Consider the following 25,797-nt stretch of genomic DNA (forward strand, 5'->3'; position numbering starts at 1 on the left):
CCTCTATCCTCTCCTCTATCCTCTCCTCTATCCTCTCTCTTCTCCTCTTCCTCTCTATCCTCTCCTCTATCTCTCCTCTATCCTCTCCTCTATCCTCTCTCTCTCCTATCTCTCTCTCTCTCTCCTCTATCCTCTCCCTATCCTCTCTCCTCTCCTCTCTCCTCTATCCTCTCTATCCCTCTCCTCTATCCTCTCCTCTCTCCTCTATCCCCTCTCCTCTCTCCTCTATCCCTCTCCTCTCCTCTCCCCTCTCCTCCTCTCCTCTCTCATCTCCTCTCTCCTCTCCTCTCTTCTCTCCTCTATCCCTCTCCTCTATCCTCTCCTCTATCCTCTCCTCTATCCTCTATCCTCTCCTCTCTCCTCTATCCTCTCTCCTCTCTCCTCTATCCTCTCTCCTCTATCCTCTCTCCTCTATCCTCTCCTCTCTATCCTCTCCTCTCTATCCTCTATCCTCTCTCCTCTCTCCTCGCCTCTCTCCTCTATCCTCTCCTCTATCCTATCCCCTCTCCTCTATCCCTCTCCTATCTCCTCTCCTCTCTCCTCTATCCCCTCTCCTCTATCCTCTCCTCTCTCCTCTATCCTCTATCCCCTCTCCTCTCCTCTCTCCTCTCCCCTATCCTCCCTCCTCTCTTCTCTATCCTCTCTCCTCTCCCCTATCCTCTATCCTCTCCCCTACCCTCTCCTCTATCCTCTCCTCTATCCTCTCTCCCCTCTCCTCTCCTCTCTCCTCTCTCCTCTATCCTCTCCTCTATCCTCTCCTCTATCCTCTCCTCTATCCTCTCCTCTATCCTCTCCTCTATCCTCTCCTCTCTCCCCTCTCCTCTCTCCTCTATCCTCTCCTCTCTATCCTCTCCTCTATCCTCTCCTCTATCCTCTCCTCTATCCTCTCCTCTATCCTCTCTCCTCTCCTCTATCCTCTCTCCTCTCCTCTATCCTCTCCTCTCTCCTCTCTCCTCTATCCTCTCCCCTATCCTCTCTCCTCTCCTCTATCCTCTCCCCTATCCTCTCTCCTCTCCTCTATCCTCTCCTCTCTTCTCTATCCCCTCTCCTCTCCTCTCTCCTCTATCCCCTCTCCTCTCTCCTCTATCCCCTCTCCTCTCCTCTCTCCTCTATCCTCTCCCCTATCCTCCCTCCTCTCTCCTCTCCTCTCTCATCTCCTCTCCTCTCTCTCCTCTATCCTCTCCTCTATCCTCTCCTCTATCCTCTCCTCTCTCCTCTATCCTCTCTCCTCTATCCTCTCCTCTCTCCTCTATCCTCTCCTCTATCCGCTCTCCTCTCCTCTCTATCCTCTCTCCTCTATACTCTCCTCTCCTCTCTATCCTCTCTCCTCTCTCCTCGCCTCTCTCCTCTCTCCTCTATCCTCTCCTCTATCCTCTATCCTCTCCTCTATCCTCTCCTCTCCTCTATCCTCTCCTCGCCTCTCTCCTCTCTTCTCTATCCTCTCCTCTATCCTCTCTCCTCTATCCTCTCTCCTCTATCCTCTCTCCTCTCCTCTCCTCTCTCCTCTCCTCTCTTCTCTATCCCCTCTCCTCTCCTCTCTCCTCTATCCCCTCTCCTCTCTCCTCTCCTCCCTCCTCCCTCCTCTCTCCTCTATCCTCTCTCCTCCATCCTCTCCCCTATCCTCTCTCCTCGCCTCTCTCCTCTATCCTCTCTCCTCTCCTCTCTACTCTATCCTCTACTCTATCCTCTCCTCTCTATACTCTATCCTCTCTCCTCTCTCCTCTATCCTCTCTCCTCTATCCTCTCTCTTCTATCCTCTATCCTCTCCTCTCTATCCTCTCTCCTCTCCTCTATCCTCTCTCCTCTCCTCTCTATCCTCTATCCTCTCTCCATCCTCTCCTCTATCCTTACTCCTCTCCTCTCTATCCTCTATCCTCTCTCCTCTATCCTCTCCTCTACCCTTACTCCTCTCCTCTCTATCCTCTATCCTCTCTCCTCTATCCTCTCCTCTCTACTCTACTCTCCCCCCTCCCTCTCTTCTATCCTCTCCTCTCTCCATCTCTTCATCCTCTCCTCTCCCTCCCTCCCTTCTATTCTAATACCTACTGTTCCTCACACCCACAACAATCTATTTCTGGTGCAGTGTGAAAATACTCTTTCATGTATTTGTAACAGAATACTCTCTGTTCCCTCTCTTACCTCTCGGCCTCTGTGAGTTTGTCCACACCGGAGAACCACTCTCGGAAACGCTTGTTGCGGGTGAAGTTATAGTTGTTGCAAGCTAGCTGCAGAAGCTTGATCTGGGCAATCACCTCAAACTCCTATAAACCAGAGGAAAGAAAATGATCACTATGCAGTCACATCATCATTGTAATCACCATCACACTTTAAATACATATCGCATTTCTCACCTTCCTCCTCTTCTCAAAATTGATCAGCCCTCCCTGTAAACAAGAAAATATAATGTTCTTTAGAACAGAAATTGGGTTGTGTGTAATTTTTAGGAAAGAGGGGATGTGTTCATGTGTGTTTGTGTGAGTGGGAATGTGTGTGTGTGTGTGTTTGTGTGAGTGGGAATGTGGATGTGTGAGTGGGAATGTGTGTGTGTGTGGGTGTGTGAGTGGGAATGTGTGTGTGTGTGTGTGTGGGTGGTTGAGTGGGAAATGTGTGTGTGTGTGTGTGGGTGTGTGACACTCACATCCAGGTAGTCCTTCATGGCAGTATCCATCATGACTAGGTCTGTAAGGAAAGTGCCCAGGTAAGGAATGGTCCCCTGCATCACACTCTGAAATAAACACACAGGCAGGCAGAGACTGGGGTTAGTGTGTGTTTCAAGTTTCAAGTTTCAATGTCACATGCACAAGTACAGTGAAATGCCTTTCTTGCAAACTCAAAACCCAACAATGCAATAATCACTTAACAATGTATTACTAGAAACAAAGCACACGGGAAATAAGAATAGGAAATCTGAAATACACAAAGTAAGTAAGTAAGCATACTATATACAGGAAATATTTTAAAAGTCAGTTCCAATACCATATTTACATGTGCAGGGATACTGGAGTGATGGAGGTAGATATGTATAGGAGTAAGGTGACTGGGCAACAAGATATAAGATAAACAGAGTAGCAGCAGCTTGCATGTGAGTGGGTGTGCGGGTGTGTAGAGTCAGTATAAATGTGCGATTGAGGGTGGTGCTATTGTCATACCAAGCAGTGATGCAGCCAGTCAATATGCTCTCAATGATACAGCTGTAGAACCTTTTCAGGATTTGAGGCCCCATGCCAAACCTTTTCAACCTCCTGAGGGGGATGAGGCACTGTCGCGCCTTCTTCAAGACTGTGCGTGTATGTTTGAACCATTTTAAGTCTTTAGTGATTTGGACACCAGGGAACTTGAAGCTGTCTACCTGCTCCACTGCCGCCCCGTCGATGTGGATGGGGGCGTTCTCACCTCCCCGTTTCCTGTAGACCACGACTAGCTCTGTGGTCTTGCTGATGTTGAGGGAGAGGTTGTTGCTCCGGCATGATACTGCCAGGTCACTGACCTCCTCCCTGTAGGCTGACTCATCGTCGCTGGTGATCAGGCCTACCACTGTCGTGTCGTCTGCGAACTTGATAATGGTGTTGGAGTCGTGCGTGGCCACGCAGTCGAGGGTGAACAGGGAGTACAGGAGGGAACTAAGCACACACCCCTGTGGGACCCCTGTGTTAAGGCTCAGCGTGGCGGAGGTGATGTTTCCTACCCTCACCACCTGGGGGCGGCCCGTCAGGAAGTCCGGGATCCAGTTGCAGAGGGAGGTGTTCAGACCCAGAGTCCTAAGCTTGGTGACGAGCTTGGAGGGGATAATGGTGTTAAATGCTGAGCTGTTGTCAATGAAAAGCATTCTCATAGTTATTCCTCTCATCTAGGTGGGTGAGGGCAGTGTGGGGTGCAATTGAGGTTGCGTCATCTATGGATCTGTTGGGGCGGTATGCAAATTGAAGTGGGTCTAGGGTGTCTGGGATGGTGGAGTGAATGTGTGCCATAACCAGCCTCTCAAAGCACTTCATGATTACAGAAGAGAGTGCTACAGGGCGGTAGTCATTGTGGGATGAAGCCTTCCGAGTTCTTAGGAACAGGAATGATTGTGGTCATCTTAAAACATGTGTGGATTACAGACTGGGACAAGGAGAGGTTGAAAATGACCATGAATATGTCTGCCAGCTGTTCTGTGCATACTCTGATAATACGCCACGGAATACCGTCAGGGCCCGCGGCTTTGAGTGTGTTGACCTGATTAAAAGACCCTTCTCACGTCGGCCTCGGAGAGCGAGATCACCCAGTCATCTGGGTAGGTGACGGCACTCACACCCGGCTCCATGTTGTTGTCGAAGCGTGCATAAAATGCATTGAGTTGGTCTGGTAGAGAGGCATCGTTGGACAGATCACTGGCTCTTCCTTTGTAATCGGTAATGGACTGTAGCCCCTGCCACATGCGGTGGGCGTTGGAGCCTGTGGAATATGATTCCACCATATTCCTATGTTGTCATTTTGCTGGTTTGATGACTCTACAGAGGTCATAGCGGGCCTTCTTGTACTTGTTCCTGTCCTCGGCCGTAGCATCAGGGTTGTCTACGATAGCCCTGTGTGTGGTAGCTCTGCTCTTTAGTTTAGCGCCAACCTCTGTGTTAATCCAGGGCTTTTGATTGGGGAAGCAGCGAACCCTCACTGTGGGTACAACGTCGCTGATGCATTTTCTAATGAAGCCGGTGACGGAGGTGGTTAGCTCGTCGATGTTATGTGTGTGTTGTGTGTGTGTGTGTGTGTGTACATGTGCATGCATGACTTTGCTAGTGATTAAATAACGCATAACATACTTTTTTCCCCTTGATGACAAATGTAGATGGAAATCAATAATTACATAATCTCTTCATCTCCCTCTGTGTACACTGCTTATGTAAATGAGCTATATACATCTGGCTGTTGTTCCCAGTTTAATAAATGCGCAATTATCATATGATTACATTGTAATTACAGTAAAATGTAACTGTAAAGTTGCATATCACCACTAGAGTGAGCTGTGAGTATTTTGCAAATCAGATTGATTCCCCAAACAACCACTAGAGGGCGGTGTGTCCCTTCTTGTTCGTTCGAATTCTATCCACCACAGAGAGAACAATGAAATGAATCCCCTTAATTTGAACATCAAAATACTGTTCCTGTAAGCTATTTTCATGAGAGCCATCCATGACAGCCATTTGCTACAAAGTGGGTCCATTTCAAAGGCATTGAGCATTGATCCGTAAAATGTACATTTGACATTTTAGTCATTTAGCAGACGCTCCTATCCAGAGCGACTTACAGGAGCAATTACGGTTAAGTACCTTCTTGAAGGGCACATCGGCAGATTTTTCACCTAATTGGCTCGGGGATTCGAACCAGCAAACATGGCAATAGGAGCGTGTGTGTGAGTGCGTGTGTGTTTGAGTGAGCGTGTCAGCAGAGTTCAGTGAGGACAGAGGGGCCGCTTGTTTTCTATTCTATGGCGTCTAGCCCGCTGGAACACTTCCTGACACGGCTTAAAAACCCAATTACTCACGCCTGTCTAATCTATATGGCCAAGATGGGAGTGCTTTGACTACATCTGTCACCTCTCGTTCCCTCTTTATTTAATTTATATATTTTTCCCTCTCTGTCTCTCCCTCTATCCCTCACTCTCTTTCCCTCTATCTCTATCGCTCCCTCACCTAACTAACTAATTAACTTAAGATGAATGTACTAACTGTAAGTCGCTCTGGTAAGGCTCTCTGGCTCTCACTCTGCCTTCATTTTTCGACCTCCCCTTTTACTCTCTCATCCTCTGTCTACCAGGACATTTCATCTCTCTCTCTGCTTTTCATGTCATCCTCCATTTTCTTCCTCTTCAATCTTTCTAGTCTTTTATCTCTCTCTAAGCCCACTCCATCTTACCCTCCCTCTCTCCCTCCCTCCTTTCTTGCATCCCTTACCAGGTCTCGGGGTTGCTGCTGTCTCTTCTGGGCTCGTTTGGGGTTTATTTCCAGGGTTGCAAATTTGGACGTGCCCTCCTAGACAGAAAGAATAATGGACAACATAAACATTGAGATCTGAAGCCTAAGCCCCTATTTCAGCAATCAAATAACACTGGCTTCTGTTAAATGAAATGAAATAATAAACAATTTCCTTATCATTTATCAAGCTATGAAATGGTGAACATACACTCTCCCACATTCTACTGGAGAGTATCAGGCAGGGGAGGGATATTCCCAACTTGCACAGCCTACCACCATGCTATGATGTCACAGGGGGGATTCCTCCCTCCAAACATACATAACGGCCAACCTCTAGATGCCCTGACGTATGTGTGTGTGTGTTCTGGAATTTGGGGAATGTCAGGGTTTGAGGTCTGTGTGTACGTAAGTGGGTTTAGTTGCTATCCCCCCCTACCTAACACCTGCACAGTCTCACACTCCCATGCCCAAGTCAAGACCAACCACCAGAACAACCAGATTACCATTATACTGTTCTGTTTTATACTGTTCTGTACTGTTCTGTACTGTACTATTCTGTTCTATACTGTTCTGTTCTATACTGTTTTGTACTGTTCTGTTCTGTACTTTTCTGTTCTGTTCTATACGGTTCTGTTCTATACTGTTTTGTACTTTTCTGTTCTGTTCTATACGGTTCTGTTCTATACTGTTCTGTTCTATACGGTTCTGTTCTATACTGTTCTGTTCTATACTGTTCTGTTCTATAACACTTGATAATGGATTGGCTATAGGAATCATGTTCCCAAGTGTCCAAAGTGCATTACATTGTTAGGTAAGAACTATTTTCATAGGGAGGATGACCAAATATCTGACCAAGATATTGCACTAAGATAGGAAACTCCTGACGACAAAATTCCATACTTTGTTTTTCACTTTGTGTTTTTATGTGTTGGAAATGACTTTCGGGATGTCCTACTACTGCCACTGCAGGGTAGTGTGTCACCACACCCTGTCATCTGATCCTGGGTGATGACACCGTCAATGTGAGAGCAGGAGTACTCCTAGAGTGGTGTGAAACAATACACGGGAAACCCTATCACTCAAACTACCTGCCTGAAATCAGAGCACTACTGTAATCAGAGCAGTGTGTGTGTGTGTGTGTGTGTGTGTGTGTGTGTGCGCGTATATGTGTTTGGGGGGGCAGAATCAATAAAGCATTAGCAAAAAAATATATACACACACTGCTCTGATTATAGTAGTCCTCTGATTTCAGGCAGTGGAGTGATAGGGGTTCCCTTGTGTGTGGTTACACCACTCTAGGAGTACTCCTGCACTCTCACACACACACACACACACACACACACACACACACACACACACACACAACCTACCTTAATGAGCAGCTCCCTGCTGAGCGAATGGTTATTCTCGTCAGAGAAGATTTCTGACAACTCGTGGAAGATGCGGAAGTTCTCCCTGGACACCTCGTCCCATGTCCTCTTCAGCCGGTGGACCGGGTTGCACTGCAGAGCAGAGAGGATAGCCCGAAGTGAAGAAAAGTTCTTCAGGATTCGACACTCCTGAAGAGAAAAAATACAGTAAATATTCAGATGAATATCAATGGACTTAATTCAGCACCAGGGGCAAATCAATCCAATGTATTGGTAAGGAGACTGAACACCACTAGATTAGCTTCAGAACGTTTTTACTCAAATAAGACCAACTCCTTGGAACAGAGCATTACAGGTACTGTAGTCATCATGCTACACAACACAATCTGTGCCTCTGCAGGACTGAAGCAGAAGGACACCATGCTCTACCCGTGTAGCTCAGTTGGTTGAGCAAGGCGCTTGCAATGCCAGGGTTGTGGGTTCGATTCCCACGGGGGACCAGTATGAAAAGAAGTATGAAAATGTATGCACTCACTACTGTAAGTCGCTCTGGATAAGAGCGTCTGCTAAATGACTAAAATGTAAATGTGTCCCACGCCAACAACAACTCCTGCTAACAACAGTGTCTCACCCTGGCCACTTCGATCCAGCGCTCCACCAGCTTGGCGCGCTGCGTAGGTTTGAGCGAGCGCTCGCTCAGGCATGTGGCGATGACACAGTTGGTGACGCAGTTGAACTGGGTGACGGTGGCACGGATGGTGGGTGCCAGGTGTTCCTTGCCCTTCTTGTCCCGCTGCGACCAGATACTCCCCAGACAGTGGTAGGGGACCACCTTCTTAAAGAGCTCCTATGAGGAAAAAGGGGAGTAAGGAAGAGGGGGTTTAGAGGAAGACAATAAACAAAATGGAGGCTTGGTTTCTTGCTGCAACCAGTGATGTATTTTGGATGAGTTTAACATGTTTTCACTCCTATGCAGAAGAGAGAGAGAGAAATCAGAGACAGGCAGATCCTTCAGAAGGCTTTCAGGACGGCTGATAAAATTGCCTGCTGCACTCCAGTCTCCTAATAAACATCGGTAGGAAAGCTTTTGGAGTGACATTTGTTTATGAGCGGTAACTCAACAGTGGAGTGGGCCTAACAGCCCCTGAAGACCGGCCAAGGAAGCCCCTTGGCTCCAACGCTCGCAACAGGACAGAGTCATAGCGTTTAATTTTTCATTTTCGATCAAATCCAAGGAGCCTCGCTGGTATGGAAAAATACACATGAACTTTGCGAAAACAATAAAGAGCCACGATGGAAAATAATGATGGAAAATAATAGACACCAATTTCATAGAAAACTCAAACAAAGACAGAGTTCATTTTGTATAAGGATATGTTGCTATATGTTGTTAGTCCACAGATATGTGCAGTTGGGACTAAAGTTTTCTACGTTTTGTGATATTTTGGCATCCTACCGCGTCCATGAGGGTGAACTGCTCAGCCACCACTGCCGGGTCAAAGTTCAGGAAGTCCAGCTGCTCATCCTCGTAGCCATTCTCCTCCAGTAGGGTGAAAGGATAGCCGCCATGGTCCAACACTGAGGGATAACATCACCACTCATTAGCAAAATGACATGAAACACACTTTCATCACTTTTGATGAGCGGCTGGGTTTAGTAAACTCCTTAATGTAGGGAAGTGAGGGCCCACACACTCCTTTCGTGGAAGATTTGGATCGAAGTATTGTAAGCCAATACAGGTATGTGTTGGACTAGACTAGAGCATCTGACTGTGTTGGTCCTACTTTGCTTCCTGACACCCACGACCACATCTCACACACACACACACACACACACACACACACACACACACACACACACACACACACACACCAACAAGGTCTCAGTTGTCTGTAACACTTTCCCTAAGGGATTGACTAACAAAAGTCTTCTCTGATTTGGTGTACCACTGGAAACATCTGAGGCCTTCCACTAATCCTAATTCTATGGACTCTCCATGATCATGTTGAGGAGCCGGGGTCAGGGTCAAAGGTCAAAAGTTCAGCTGGGAGTTGGCCGGTCATCTTACACTCATGCTCGGGCTCCTGGAGCTGTCGGCGGTGGAAGTGGGCAAGGAGGTTGCAGGCGCGGCGTTCCAGGTCCGATCCCGGGAAGTTGAGGTGCAGGTAGGAGATTAGCCGTCGCAGGCAGCTGTACTCCGGAGGCTTCCAGAAGTCCTCAGAATACTGGTCCAGCCAAGCCCCCAAGATGGAGGATATTGTGCTGAGGAGAAGAGAGAGAGAGAGAGAGAGAGAGAGAGAGAGAGAGAGAGAGAGAGAGAGAGAGAGAGAGAGAGAGAGAGAGAGAGAGAGAGAAAGAGAGAAAGAGAGAGAGAGAGAGAGAGAGAGAGAGAGAGAGAAATAAAGGTGTTTGGATGGCATATTACCTTTATTAATGATAAAAAGAGGGGGAAATTAGAAAAAAGAGAGTGGAGAGGTAGGAAAGATACAGTAGTTAGAGAAAGGGGTGTATCAAGTACAGGATTAGGAAGGTCAAAGGGGAAATAAAGAAGAGAGGAAAAACAAAGGGACTATCTACCGTGAAGCCAGAGAAGGATAGGAAAGAGATACATAACAGGAAAGAGAGATATATTAACATATTTTTGCCCTGAGGATATGGGTCACAAAATATAGGACAATGATGACGAACTTTGTAACGCGATACAACACCCATATGAACACATTAGAAACATATCCAATGTCCCCAATGGTAGAACTGCTTACGCCAGCAGGATAGCACTGGTTGTATGGAGAGAGAAAAAAGGGGTACACGTTTGTAGGGCGGATCTCACGACTTATGAAGTGTCCTCCTTTCTTGTCTCAGAAGAATGTCATAGGTATAAGGCAAGCAATACAAATTCCAGGCAACAAAATGTGAAAATGAAGCAAACAGTGCACTATCTTCTGTCGCTGTACAGTATGTGTTGAACATAGGCTATTTGAGTAAGATGTATTGTCCACAATGTGTGTCAGAGTCAGACAGAGACTTACTTCCTTAGTTCCGTACGATCGTCATGAGTCAGTCTGTGGCCCTCTGATCCAAGCTGGAGCTTGGCATACCTGAACACAGATTCATCAGTTTGTTAGTCATCCATCCATCCATCCATCCTCTCGTCCACACCCTCCATTCATCCTGTCATTTATGTGTATCTCCATCCACCCAGCTTTTCCATCCATCTATAATTCTTCCACCAATCAACCGATGGATCCATCCATTCATCTGTAAATTCATCCATCTATCCATCTATTTATGCACCACTGTATCCCACCCTCTGTCTCTCCTCCCTCCCTCTACTCACCTGTTGAGCAGTAGGTCCAGGACCTGCTTGGTGGAGGTGAAGGAGCGGTAGGTGCAGAGGAAGATGGTGACGTAGGTGGAGTCGTTGCCCCGGACCATGTACTCCACCAGCTTCTCCAGCGTGCCTGCCTTGATGGTGCGCACCTTGCACGTCTCGTACAGGCTGAGGGCCGCATCCGTCTCTACACCCAGCCAGCGCTGGCCCTTACTGGCCCCGCTGCCGCCACTGTGGTGGCCAGGGTGGAGGTGGTGGTGGTGGTGGTGGTGGTGGTGGAGCATCTGAACCTTCCGCAGGGTGATGGTGTACACCGCCCCGTCCTCCACCTCCTCACCTATCTCCTGGGTCGCATTCTGGAAGACAGAGGGAAAGAGAGAGAGATTGAGAGGGTTAGATACTCAGTCTTTTTTGTTTTACTTCCAGGGGCTATGACACACATGTGAAAACCAAATGAAGCCTGGTCCATACTAATTTAACTATTTCACTAAAAGATTGGAGCTGGCTTTTTTGTTAGTTACACATTGAACGATAAAGCACATATAACCATTGATTAGACTATTGCTGTGTAATACAGTATTCCTCGCCACATGTTATTGGTATTATTGCATGACAGTTTTAGAAGGAAGTGATTTTATTTGCCTCTGGTCTAGGCTATAACAACTTCCAGTGACAGACCACATCACAACGCCTTTGGTCTCTCTCCGTCTGTTGACTTGTTGCGCTAACACCCATATCACTCTGGCCAAACAATACTCACTCCACCATCCTGTGACCCACTTGTTCAATATGGGTTATTTTTCTATCAGAGTCCAACTCAATACCTCTCACAATTGAACTAGCCACTTAGTCTCGGGCCAAAAACTATTCTGGCACTCGACTCGATGTTATGCCACGAGCTGTTCCCTGTAGTTTTTGGTTCCTCAGCCAGCTGCTCGACTCACCAGCACAGGGCACAGCACAGGGCACAGCACAGGGCACAGCACAGGGCACTGCACAGGGCACAGCACAGAGCATGGCCTTCTTATCGGATGGCATACAGGATGTGGATAAGGCCTGATAGCAGAAGCGGACGGACGTAAACAGAGTGAGGACTGAACAGCTGTGCTGTAGAGAATGGACATTCTGACTGCCTGCTGCCACACTGGGTGATATTGTGACGATATATAAAAAGAGTTCAGTTGTTAAAGTAACTGCTATTGCTTTAGGCTTTTCAGCACTGAACTTGTTTCACTGAACTTGTTTAAAAAATGTTTGGAATTAAAAATAAATTGATGATTGCATTTATCGGAGGTTGCATTGATTGACTGTGCCTTTGTCTCTTTTCACAATGGACAGTTTTGATCACAATGTTGAAAGCCACTGCCAAGACTCTCTATTCAACTATCCAATTTCATTAAACCACGGATATGGGACACCCACGCAATCGGATGGGTCAACAGTCTGAAGTTGAAGGCAGACAGCCGGCGTTCCCTTTCTGGGTCGTGTTGAGGAAGTTTTGAGCCGGACTAAAACTTGTCTGGAAAATATTAGATTTCATAAAACATGTTGTATAAATATTTACCCAAACGTGAGCTTGTGCTGTGTTGCACATGCAGTATCAGTGTCAGCCAAGGGGCTGATCTTAGAGCAGATGTTATCCTGCTGTGGTGTCTACGACTATATAAACAGTCAGTCTCATGACTGATACGCTCGTTGAGCTATTATATGGGTCAGAATATACATACTTAACTCACATGCTAAAGCAAAGATGGGCAATCTTACCCTGTATGGAGCAGGCTTTTGTTCTAGCCAAGCAGTAATAATTCTACTAATAAACTAACCATAGTCTTCATTCAAGACTTTGATTGGGAGAATTTGATATGTTAAGGCCAGTTTATACTTGGTCTAACGACATGTCTGTAGACAATTAGAATGTGACAACGTCATTTAATTTATACTCCGGTGGAATGTCTGTAGACCATCGCTGCGACTGTCAGTTTTCTTGTCGCATAGACATGAAAAGTTTAAGTCTCTGCGATTGTCACAACATCCATTGTCGCGGTTACCGGACTGCCACAGCAACCAGACCAAATCCTCCTACAATTCTCTGATAGAACTAACTACTTTTATTTCATCACACTGTGGCAATATGTTATTTTCTGTAAGCTCGCCATTACCTTGCAAACAATAATGTTGATGTGGGTTTATTTTCCTGTGATAATGAATAAAATCTGGTCATGATTTGAACAGGCTAGCTAACTAGCTAGCAATGAACCAAAACTTTGTTTAGAAAATTGCTTTTAGTTTCCTGGCTTGCTGCTAGGTTGACATTTACCGAATACATTTTTTAACAAATGGGTTTATTGGTGTTAAAATATAGAAAGTATGCTATTTGGAGCACTGGGTTGCTGATTTCATGCAGAGGCTGTCGTTTTGTGTTGATACTTCTTCATAACGACAACGACAAGTTTGATGTCGGACGACAATAGAATCTTCATGATGTCGATACAACAAATGTTTACAGACATGTTGATAAACAGACTATACAAAGTATACTCAAATAATGATATACAGCACCATTGTAAAATGACTTCAAGAAAAAAGAGAGAGACAGCAAGAGAGGGAGAGAAATAGAGAGCGCCTCTTCCACATGAGGGGGATAAGAAGAAAACACAGAAGTGTTTGGCAGGGTGAGGGAATGTAATCGCTCAAGGACAGCGGAGACAGATACTTCATTGGTGTTGTTTTGCCTGCTTGCCTCCCTGGCCTGTCTGTCTATCTATTAGCCCTGTTGTCTGGTCCCAGCCCTGACCTGCCTGCCTGTCTGTCTGTCTGTCTGTCTGTCTTACTATCAGCCCTGTTGTCTGGCCCCGGCCCTGGCCTCCATGTCTGTCTATCTATCTGCCCTGTAGTCTGGTCCCGGCCCTGGCCTGTCTGGCTGTACTGGCATGTCACCCAACACACACCAGATAACCTTGACTCCACAGAGAGTTAGGGTTGTCAACTCCAGTGTGTGTGTGTGTGTGTGTGTGTGTGTGTGTGTGTCTGTGGTCTTGTTCTTCTAGCCTTGTGGGGACTTAAAATCCCTCAAAGGCCCCACAAGGATAGTAAAACAAGGAAAATTCCACCTCGTGGGGACATTTCCCATGTCCCCATGAGGACAAGGGCTATTTTAAGCTTAGGGGGTAGGGTTAGGTTTAGGGTGGAATTAATGTTAGTGTTAGAATCAGGTTTGAGGTTAGTGGTTAGGTTTAGGTTTAGGGTTACGGTTAAGGTTAGGGAAAATAGGATTTTGAATGGAAATACATTTTAGGTCCCCATGAGGATAGAAGAAAAAAACGTGTGTGTGTGTGTGTGTGTGTGTGTGACAGAGAATGTTTGTGTGTTCTGAAAAGCAGCTATCTGCCTGCTATTAAACGTATTTCCTATTTTCTGTTGCTGGCTGTCCACACTCCACAGTAGATGAATCGTTCCATGTTGGCATGTTTACGGGGGTTCCTAAGTTCCAAATTCCAGTGTCTGCCCTTGGGGCGACAGTAGGGTCATAAAACATCCCTTGTCTCCATAACCACGTGGGTTAGCTGTTAGAGGTTATTACCCAGTGCTCTGTATTGGGCGGTATTATTATCCCCTCAACCCCAACCTCCTGTCTAACACACACACACACACACACACACACACACACACACACCACACACACCACACACCACACAGTACACACACACACACACCACACACCACACAGTACACACACACACACACACACACACACACACACACACCACACACCACACAGTACACACACACACACACAGCAGTATCCCACTCAAACTACAGTATGACTGCAGGATATAACCATCAGGGGACTTTCCTAGCTCAGTAGACAGGTGTGTGTGTGTGTGTGTGTGTGTGTGTGTGTGTGTGTGTGTCTGAAGTACCTTACGTGCCTACAGTCAGTCAGATCTTCCCCTGACTGTGTGTGAGTACAGTATATGTGAGTGTGTGTATGTCAAGAGCTTCAACTGCTTTCAATATAGGATGTATGCAGTGAGGATATAGCTACAGCTGGTTACAGTTACATACAGATACATGTATGGTCTGTTTAGGATGTTGCTATGACAACAGAAGGGAGATCCTGCACATACACAGACACACACACACACGGGGACACACTCACACACGGACACACACTGCAGGCGATGAAAAGGCACATGAAGAACGGGTTGTCAATCAACAGGATCCAGTGGACCCTACAGTTAGCTTGGAATTGGCACCACAGACACACACATTTGCACACAGAACATTATTCACAATGACCAACTGACTTTCTTTAGTAACTATAGTAACTACAACAAAGTGACAACCCTGAAAGCGTTTGGATTACTTCGACATTATCCATCTCTTTTGTGTGGTTCCTCTCATTATTATAATTATTTACAGACAGAAATTCCACTGGCGCTCCACAGGCCGTCTCAGCCTGCCGCCATCGAGAGGGGTAGAGATAGGGGGTTTGACAGAGGATGAAAAGGAAAGAGGGCGGACCGAAAGGGAGAGAGAAAGGGAGAGAGAAAGGGAGAGAAAGAAAGGGAGAGGGAGAGGTAAGGGGGACAGGGACGTTAACTAAAGGGAATGAGGACTTTTGTGTGTGTGTGTGTGTGTGTGTGTGTGTGTGTGTGTGTGTGTGTGTGTGTGTGTGGTACTAAGACAAAGTTGTGCCGCTGTGAGAACATTATGGGGGTTATTGTGGCCTATTCCAGGAAGGTTTCACACACACACTTAGTCATAGACTTCCCAGGGGGGGTTACAAGTGGAGGCTTGAAGTTTAGGCACTTCTCTCCGCTCTGCGGGGACTAAAAAGAGGGGGATGAGATGGGAAGACGAGAAGACAGGACCTCACACACACACACTGCACACACACACTGCATACACACTGAATACACACACTGCACACACACTGCACACACACTGCACACACACTGCACACACACTGCACACACACTGCACACACACTGCACACACACTGCACACACACTCATGGCTCTAGTAATGAGAATAACTTATGTCTGTCTGCATTTGTCTACCTCATCTGACATACACATGGTGCAGCACTGCTAACTGGTGTGTGTGTGTGCGTGTGTGTGTGTGTGTGTGTGTGTCCTGTAATAGGACACACACACACAATTTTGTTGAGGTGCCAATACAAACCACTAATGTATGTTTTGTCGAGTTTTAGCCCATGATGCAATCCACCAAATGTAAATAACTAAATGCTGTTGGAGTATAACTGTATTAAGTTCCTGTAAGGAAGTGTTTCTATAAGGATACTATAAGGATTTTCCTTGTTGTTGCAAAGTTCCTGTAAGTCTAGAAAGCCAGACAGCTGTGTTTTGACCAACAAGCGCACTCCCTCCCTCTTTTCTCCTCTCCTTCTCTTCCCCTCCCTACTTATCTGTTCTCTCCCTCTGTAAGACACATCTGGAAATAGTCTCTCTCTCTGTCCACCTCTCTCTTTCTTTCTCTACCTCCCTCTCTCCGAAGTTTCTATTCACTCCAAGCTTGACCTGGTTCCTTTCCCTCAATGTAATCTGGAAGCATAACCACAATGGGGCTTGTGCACGTAACATGAACACTCATAGAACACACAAATATACACACACAACACACACACACAATGAGTGTAATCCTCACTAGTCTAAAATTGTTTGTGTGTGCGTGTGTGCAAATGTTTGTGTGTTTCTCAAGAGTGTGCATCAGCTCAAGTAGCCGTTTCCTACACACAGGCAACCTGGCACACATATTCCTGCACGTGCAGACCAAACAACACTGGAAAGAAAACCAGACAAAAACTTTCCAAACTATACAGAAAACATTTAGCAACAAATTTGACTGCACTGGTGGCCGAAAAGGCCATATGAATGCTATCATAACATTGTTATAAGTGTTTGTTTATTGAGAAACCTTTTGTTTATATATGTATTTATTTTAGAGCCACATACTCTGTCCTCTAGGGGTATGCCACAACACAGAATCAATGAATTAGCCCCAACTTTCCTATTCTGAATTAACTTAATATCTTGGGATGGTATAATTGACTCAACACTCCCAACAAAAACCAATATGAACGTTTTTATTTGATTAATGAACCAGAAAACTATCAAGAGCTATATCTGAACATTTATCAAAGTTAGCTGGCTAACTTAATCCTAATTTAAAGCTGCTGAGTTTAGGGATGCATTTTGGGATGCCTCTTGCTAATATTGCTCTAACATTACTACACATACCACCAACCTACGAACGGATTGAACCAAAACCCAAACAAAGGGGTGTGTGTCGGGGACAGAACAGCCCTCCCTGCCAGAGAGAGTGATATCTCGGTGGCCAACAGTCACTCTCTACCCCCCTCCTCCCCCCCTTCTCGCGATCCCCGATGGCCCTTGAAGTGAAGCGATGATATCATGTGCCACTTAGATCTCCAGTCGGCCCGGGCCGATTGTTTATATCTTGCTTTCAGTCCCTCCACAGCTGCCACATTCAATCCCTCCTCCCTCCTTCTCTCTCTCCTTCTCTCCTTCTACTTCAGCCACGTCTCTCATGTTGACTTTCATGGTTGCTATAATTAAGCAGTAAGGCCCAAGGGGGTGTGGTATATGGCCAATATACCACGGCTAAGGGCTATTCTAATGCACATCGCAACGCAATATACCACAAACACCCGAGGTGCCTTATTGCTTAATTATAGCAACCATCAAACTGGTTACCAACGTAATTAGAGCAGTAAAAATACATGTTTTGTCATACCCATGGTATACGGTCTGATATACCATGGCTGTCAGCCAATCAGCATTCAGGGCTCGAACCACCCAGTTTATAATGTATAATATGTGGCTATAATAAGGACACTCCTTCTCCTATCTATCCATGTACATGTAGCATGTACAGTATGGGTGGGCAAAGTATCATTCATGTAATCAATTATTGGTTTTAGAGTAGGCTACAGAGGATAGGTGGAGGAGAAGGCCAGAGAGAGAGTAAGGAGAGAGATAGAGAGGGGAAGTTATTTGGCTAATGCCGGTGGCGTCTGCTGTGACAATCTCTAAAGTGGTCTGAACTCCCGTGAGGACACTAGTCTTCATAGCTTTAACGTCCCCCTCCTGTCCTCCCTCAGGAGCCAGTCAGTCAGTCACCGATCCCCGGCAGGCTCCATGTGCATACTCTCTGGTCCCACTCCGTCACAACCACAGACGTCCCACTACCCTCTCTGGGCTGGCCCCAGGGACAGGGACAACAATATGGGGCCGAGGGGAGAGAGAGGAGGCCCGCCTGGTGCACCAGCTGAGCAGCTGGATCAGTTTCACCATGCAGTGTTATGGGTTGATTTAGCTTTCTAATGCACACACACACACACACACACCAACACACACAAAGACACACATATATCCAAATTAGCCACACACATGCACATCCTTGTGTATCCTTTTGAAACTAAAGAACATTGAATCCCATTTCCTTTTGTCCTTCAATAATATTAAGCTTTCTGTCCTGTACTGAATGACTTCTCCTAACCCAATTATATATATTATAAACTGTTATTTTGTGAGGGAACATACTGAGCCCCTGTGTCCTGTACTACGGTAACAAACGGTCACAGGGTTGAACTTTCTTTTCATTTTCCATCTCACACACTAGCCCTTCATCTCCTATGGAAATGATTACTTTCAGATTAAATAAATGTGTGCTTTGGTCCGGAGTTGGAGTAGGATATTTGGCCTGGTCTGTTCTGGCACGTTGCTGCTGGTTTTAACAGAGCAGTGAGAGTCAGCAAATGAAACATCAGGCGGACACGGGGGGCGGGGCGGTGAAAGAGGACTGAGCAAAGCAAAAACTGATCTAATTCAGTCTGTTATGACAACTCTTGTTTTGTCCTCACTTACAGTGGGGAGAACAAGTATTTGATACACTGACGATTTTGCAGGTTTTCCTACTTACAAAGCATGTAGAGGTCTGTAATATTTATCATAGGTACACTTCAACTGTGAGAGACGGAATCTAAAACAAAAATCCAGAAAATCACATTCTATGATTTTTAAGTAATTAATTTGCATTTTATTGCATGACATAAGTATTTGATCACCTACCAACCAATAAGAATTCCGGCTCTCACAGACCTGTTAGTTTTTCTTTAAGAAACCCTCCTGTTCTCCACTCATTACCTGTATTAACTGCACCTGTTTGAACTCGTTACCTGTATAAAAGACACCTGTCCACACACTCAATCAAACAGACTCTAACCTCTCCACAATGGCCAAGACCAGAGAGCTGTGTAAGGACATCAGGGATAAAATTGTAGACCTGCACAAGGCTGGGATGGGCTACAGGACAATAGGCAAGCAGCTTGGTGAGAAGGCAACAACTGTTGGCGCAATTATTAGAAAATGGAAGAAGTTCAAGATGACGGTCAATCACCCTCGGTCTGGGGCTCCATGCAAGATCTCACCTCGTGGGGCATCAATGATCATGAGGAAGGTGAGGGATCAGCCCAGAACTACACGGCAGGACCTGGTCAATGACCTGAAGAGAGCTGGGACCACAGTCTCAAAGAAAACCATTAGTAACACACTACGCCGTCATGGATTAAAATCCTGCAGCGCATGCAAGGTCCCCCTGCTCAAGCCAGCGCATGTCCAGGCCCGTCTGAAGTTTGCCAATGACCATCTGGATGATCCAGAGGAGGAATGGGAGAAGGTCATGTGGTCTGATGAGACAAAAATAGAGCTTTTTGGTCTAAAATCCACTCGCCATGTTTGGAGGAAGAAGAAGGATGAGTACAACCCCAAGAACACCATCCCAACCATGAAGCATGGAGGTGGAAACATCATTCTTTGGGGATGCTTTTCTGCAAAGGGGACAGGACGACTGCACCGTATTGAGGGGAGGATGGATGGGGCCATGTATCGCGAGATCTTGGCCAACAACCTCCTTCCCTCAGTAAGAGCATTGAAGATGGGTCGTGGCTCGGTCTTCCAGCATGACAACGACTCGAAACACACAGCCAGGGCAACTAAGGAGTGGCTCCGTAAGAAGCATCTCAAGGTCCTGGAGTGGCCTAGCCAGTCTCCAGACCTGAACCCAATAGAAAATCTTAGGAGGGATCTGAAAGTCCGTATTGCCCAGCGACAGCCCCGAAACCTGAAGGATCTGGAGAAGGTATGGAGGAGTGTGCCAAAATCCCTGCTGCAGTGTGTGCAAACCTGGTCAAGACCTACAGGAAACGTATGATCTCTGTAATTGCAAACAAAGGTTCCTGTACCAAATATTAAGTTCTGCTTTTCTGATGTATCAAATACTTATGTCATGCAATAAAATGCAAATTAATTACTTAAAAATCATACAATGTGATTTTCTGGATTTTTGTTTTAGATTCCGTCTCTCACAGATGAAGTGTACCTATGATAAAAATTACAGACCTCTACATGCTTTGTAAGTAGGAAAACCTGCAAAATCGGCAGTGTATCAAATACTTGTTCTCCCCACTGTATGTCTTGTTGTGGGCAAGTGTTGGCTACTTAAAATGATTTGGAACGCAATACTCCAAATCAATACTTCAGCAATGTACAATAAATGAAAGAGAGTGTTTGTGTCCATATGCTTACAGAGCCCTGAAAAGTTGGGCTCTCTGAAAATGTCCTCACTGTATTTATTTCACCCAAAAGGAAGGCACCATCAGTCTTCTTAGCGGTGGGAGTTAGGATTGAAAGGATTGATACTGTCAATCTGTAGCTGACCAAAGGAGCGAGTCTGTCTGCAAGACACCCACGCAAAAACAATTTATTAGCCCAGCATTAGCATGGAGGAGTAATGCTATCACCAGAAGTGAACTCCCTTTAAAACAGAACAGAGTGGCCACTGGATATCTAACCGGAGCAAGCCCAAGGCTGGGTCTTTGTGTTTCACCATCCTTTGTTTGGTGCCGGTGAAGAAGGTCAAGTTCTTTCATTGCTGTGGCTATGACTGGGAAGGTGTAAGATAATAGGATAATACTGGTGACAACACTGTGTGCTGCTAGCCTGCATCTTCCGTTTTGGGTCACACACACATTCCTGTGTGCAGGAATCTGTAAGAATAACACTGTCACGCTTTACTTTGACAACATGAAGGAAAGGAATGAGGACTGGAAGCAACTGAGGGGGAAAAGGGGTACCACAAAGTTGAATTTTGAGACCAATCTTTATTAACATTTTCATATTGCTAGCAAATCTTTCGTCCCTGTTCCGTAAATTCCCCCAGACTTAAGTCATCTTTTTCCGTCTGATAATCAGATCGAGCGTAACGTAAACTTGTTTTCGAAATGATTCTATTTTCTCAGCGGCTGTATATCAACACCTAGCACTGGCTGCCAGAGCTCTGCGGGGGTGGACGTCTAAAAGGACAACAGGGAGATAAAGAGCGAGGCCTGATGGGGTCCAGATGTGCAGCTGTAGTACTGTACTGCTCCAGCCCCGGTCTGCCTTTAGAGAGCACTGTCACCACAATATGGCCTCCATTCACATCCCTCTGCTATTCTGCCCTCTATCAACCCTGCTCTCTCATCTGCTTTCCTCTATAGCAGCTCTCCCGTTCACTCCTTTTCACTGCCCTAAATCAATCCCCCCTCTCTCTCGCTTTCTCTCTTTCAACTCTAAATCACTGTCCCTTCTATTGTTCCACCCTTTTAGTCATCCTCTGCTGTTCAGTGTTCTCTCAATCGATAATACAACAATGACGTGACGACAACAAAAGGAGCTCTGTTTCTATCAAACTCCGTGCCGGGCAGACCCTGCTTTGGTTTGTCATGGCTGAACTCTTGGCTTCTGATCGGAGAGAATTCAACAATGAATACACACAAAACCAAAACTACCAGCCAAAACCAGAGATGAGCCGGCCATTTTGCAACAGAGGAAGATAGGGAGGAAGAAAAACAGAAGCATTGGAGAAATGTTTGGCAAAAATGAAAGACAACCCTCTCTGTTCTCTTTCCTTTATGTGACGTAGAAAAATATGTAATGCTGTCAACGTGTGTTGTGATCTGCAATCCATTAACACACTGATCCTATGACCTAAGGATAAGGTAACAACTACATTCAGCTGTTTGGGTCCTTATCTATAGACATGTCCTATAGAACATACTAGAACAAGCTTAACAACAGTGGTATTTTTCTAATATTCAAGAGCTAATGCAGGAGCTTCAAACTGAAAAGATCAAAACAAGACAGAAATGACAACAAGCTGACCTGACCATAAGAAAATGCTATGTCATTCTATAACAAAAGCAGAACCTTGAAAGCCATTCAAAAACTATTTTAATCTTTCTGAAACTAAATCCTGAATTACTTTGAGGTATTCAAAACCTTTTTCAACTATTCTAACCCGACAGCAGAGTAATCTCATCCTGTGTCTTGTTTTGAACAGTTAAATTCGGCTCACGCATTCCCTGAGCCTGTTTAACGATCTGGACTCTTTGGCGTCTAATAGCGTAAATACGTTTCACTTTAGTGCTTTGACCTAGAAGAACATCACGTTATTGTTTATGGCCAGAAGATAACAAATAATTAAGAAGTAGTGCTGGATGCATGACATCATCAACTGCAGATGAGTGGAATTGATCTGATAGCCTTCGCTGGAAGCATCTTTAATTGAATTTCATAGTAGAAGGTTAAAGGAAGGGCAGAGAGAGGGAGGGAGATGGAGAATGAAGGAAGAAAATGGATGAAAAGAGAGGAAGGAGAGAGTAAGAAAGGCATTGATCACGAATGTTGGTAGAACGAAACTGACACGTGGAGACAGTGTGTTTACAGGATGTTGGGGAAGCCTCTCTCAAACCCAGACCGGCTCAATATCCTATGATTACACAACCACCTACACACTATCAGATGGGAGAAGGCAGGTATTGGGTTTCCAGGAATCACTGAATACTGACAGTTGAGGATCACTACATCTCCAGAGGTATCAAAGCCTGAATTTTAACACCATCTGCTTTTATGGTCTCAGGACAGGCATGGAGAGTGAGTGTGCAGGTAGCTTGGTGGGCCAGTAACCGAAATGTCGTTGGTTCAAATGTCCGAGCCGACTAGGTGAAAAATCTGTCAATGTGCCCTTGAGCAAGGCACTTAACTTAATTGCTCGTTAGTCGCATCTGCTAAATGACTAAAATGTATCTTGAGCTAAACCCAATGACAAAGTGGTGTAAGACTGAGGACGAATTGGGTATGAGAGGCCTGTCTTTTAAAATGGAAGAGAAGAGGGAACCTGACAGAAGTCAGTCATTAGCTAATCACAATGAGGGTATTAGGACTGTGGTAGGAAGGGAGGCCCTTCACTTTCAATGCAGGTCACAGAGAGGATTTATATGTCTAGTGAAAAGGCAGAATAGGGTCTATAAAGTGAGTGTTGAGAGACATTCAATATGACAGAAATGCCATAATGTAACATTCTCTGCTTTTTAGAGGACCAAAGAAAACATAAAACAGGCATGCGTCAAACAAACCGTTCTTTGAAAATGTCTGCTCTATTTTACAGAAATTAGATGAACAGCCTGCAATTCTTGCCTCAAACTCACTGTCAATTTGCAGACGAAAACAAAATATAATACTAACATGAAATGCAGTGGAGTGAGAAGACCGATTAGCCTTAATCAACTAACAGGATTAAGAGTTGGAGAGATGAAGACAGCGCTCTCTCCAGGCTCGTGACCAGCATTGGCGATACACGCATGCAGATTCCCAAAATGCCAAGCTGACAATGTGTCACTCCGTGCTTTGATCAACAGGAACCATGAGACAAACGGCATGCTTGTTCGATAGCCTCGTGTCATCCTCTGCATTTAGAGGAAGATATACAGTAGATTTATATACTGTCAGTTTAGTATTTCAGAAACAGGGACTCAGCCATGGCTAAAATCATTTCATAGGCCTATTGACTACTGATGGTTATAGAGACATCAAGGGCTAAAGACTACCGCATGCTTCAGTGTGCTCGCATACTCCCTTAAAACACCTTCGCTTGAAAAACAAGAAAAAGTGGCGATAGTGCTGTTTGTCCATCTTGAGACACTGTAGCCAGTATACATTTTTACATTGACATTTTAGTCATTTAGCAGACGCTCCTATTCAGAGCGACTTACAGTTAGTGAGTGCATACATTTTTTTTCTTCTCCATACTGGTCCCCCGTGGGAAACGAACCTACAACCCTGGCGTTGAAAACGCCATGCTCTACCAACTGAGCTACACGGGACACTTCCTAAAAATAGTCAGAATTAGATAACTCAAGAAATCTGTCAATCATTTTTTGTGTTTTGCCGAGGAGATCTTAGTCGCGCAATTTTACATCTAACTAAGATGTTTGGTGCAGTATTTCTCAATGAAATAATGTGAATGAAAACGAGTAATCTATCGTTGAATGACAACAAACACATTTCATTGAAGAAACCCTACTGTTGATCAATGACCGATTAAGGGGCGTAGACTTCGGCTCTGAACTTCGGCTTGCCTCGAGAACATTTTTTGTGTGCACGTACAGTAGAAAAAACCCTTGCCGAAGACCCAAACAAACAAAAACATCACAAAATGTCGTCATAATATATGCATTAACTGTACCGAACTGTTTCGGATGGGAAGCATGCGGACGCCTTAACAGACCTCTGCTATGTGTGATACAGTTAACACGTTTTTTCCGTTTACGAAATAATGGTATACAGTAATCACCTGAGAGACATGGATGTTGTTGTATGTATAGCGCTGGATGCGCGTTAATACTTCCTTTTCCATGCACTACTAAAATGTACTTGATAGGCCAAGGCAAACAATTTCTACACTCTATAGTCTAGGACTATATCTCTTGCAGACTGAGAAGTACTGAAAAGTAGGTTGAACAGATAAATTGCTCAAATAGAGTGACTGGCTGGTCACTTCTTTTTCCTTCTCGATTGGGTCTATTTATGTTTATTGGAGGGAAAGTTGGCCGTGGAAAGAATGTGTCAGCCGGCTGAGACCGCGGCATACGTCCCGCTGTGTCCATGGTGGAAAATGCTGGAGGAAAATTCATTTTTACCGTGAAGATCTCTATGGTCTGTAATAATATTATTATACTATCATTATTCTATAATGGAAACTACAATCAAATCCAATCTGCTTCAGCAATGTGTATTCAGTATCTTTGTTTACAACTGTCTGCAGTGCACACACACCTGTCTTATTCTTGAACAGTTCTGAAATGCTTGCAAAGGGAGTCCATGTGGAATCTAGAGTAGCCTACTCAAAACCATTCTGTGAGTTTATTGGAAAACAACCTTATGTTCATATCTACTGCACACTACTGCATATCTACAGATGTAGTACCCTAATTTGATCACTCTTTTGTTGCTGAGAATTTTCCTGGGCCGCAGGAAATGCAGATGAGCTTTGTGATTTACTGAAAACCTGCACTAACACACGGTTATGCATTCCACTTTTCATGTAGCCTCATTTTGACCAGCTAGTAGCCTAACCACCGATCAAGCAACATTATGGACTAAACGTTCAAATCCTGTTGCTGCAGGATTATTTTGCTGCAACAAGAGGTCCAGTTAAGATCCTACATCTGTACTACTGACTAAATACTGTAATCAAGGTTCAATTGAATTCAGCCCCAACTAAGCTTGTCCCTATCATTCAGGTAATATTCAGTCCAAACTACTACACTTCCCTTCCTAATGCGCAGACGACTTCAAGCAGAGCGGTCACTTTCTATTCTCCTCTTTGACCAAGTTTTGCTGGTGATTTAGGGCCATAAGATATGGCTACAGAGTGTGTCAGTGAACACGATACGCCCCATTTCCTTCTGCCAGCACACTATAACTACAGTGAGGGAAAAAAGTATTTGATCCCCTGCTGATTTTGTACGTTTGCCCACTGACAAAGAAATGATCAGTCTATAAATGTAATGGTAGGTTTATTTGAACAGTAAGAGACAGAATAACAACAACAAAATCAAGAAAACACATGTAAAAAAAAGTATAAATTGATTTGCATTTTAATGAGGGAAATAAGTATTTGACCCCCTCTCAATCAGAAAGATTTCTGGCTCCCAGGTGTCTTTTATACAGGTAACGAGCTGAGATGAGGAGCACACTCTTAAAGGGAGTGCTCCTAA

The 25,797-nt window shown here is 45.1% G+C and overlaps 1 protein-coding gene across 1 annotated transcript in view; it reads right to left on the reverse strand.

The window, feature by feature from the left end:
- LOC311127526 (ral guanine nucleotide dissociation stimulator-like) overlaps positions 1 to 25,797 on the reverse strand; it is a 37,913-nt gene that overhangs the window by 7,216 nt on the left and 4,900 nt on the right. The window contains exons 2-11 of the mRNA XM_084159347.1: positions 10,659 to 11,008; positions 10,351 to 10,419; positions 9,390 to 9,583; positions 8,778 to 8,899; positions 7,953 to 8,168; positions 7,322 to 7,510; positions 5,931 to 6,008; positions 2,639 to 2,725; positions 2,352 to 2,384; positions 2,140 to 2,261 (exon numbers count right to left, since the gene is read on the reverse strand). Of these exons, the coding sequence (XP_084015473.1) occupies positions 2,140 to 2,261; positions 2,352 to 2,384; positions 2,639 to 2,725; positions 5,931 to 6,008; positions 7,322 to 7,510; positions 7,953 to 8,168; positions 8,778 to 8,899; positions 9,390 to 9,583; positions 10,351 to 10,419; positions 10,659 to 11,008 (1,460 nt within the window). The remainder of the gene's footprint in view (positions 1 to 2,139; positions 2,262 to 2,351; positions 2,385 to 2,638; positions 2,726 to 5,930; positions 6,009 to 7,321; positions 7,511 to 7,952; positions 8,169 to 8,777; positions 8,900 to 9,389; positions 9,584 to 10,350; positions 10,420 to 10,658; positions 11,009 to 25,797) is intronic.

This window comes from Coregonus lavaretus, assembly GCF_964263955.1.
Source record: "Coregonus lavaretus genome assembly, chromosome: 4".
NCBI classification, from domain to species: domain Eukaryota; kingdom Metazoa; phylum Chordata; class Actinopteri; order Salmoniformes; family Salmonidae; genus Coregonus; species Coregonus lavaretus.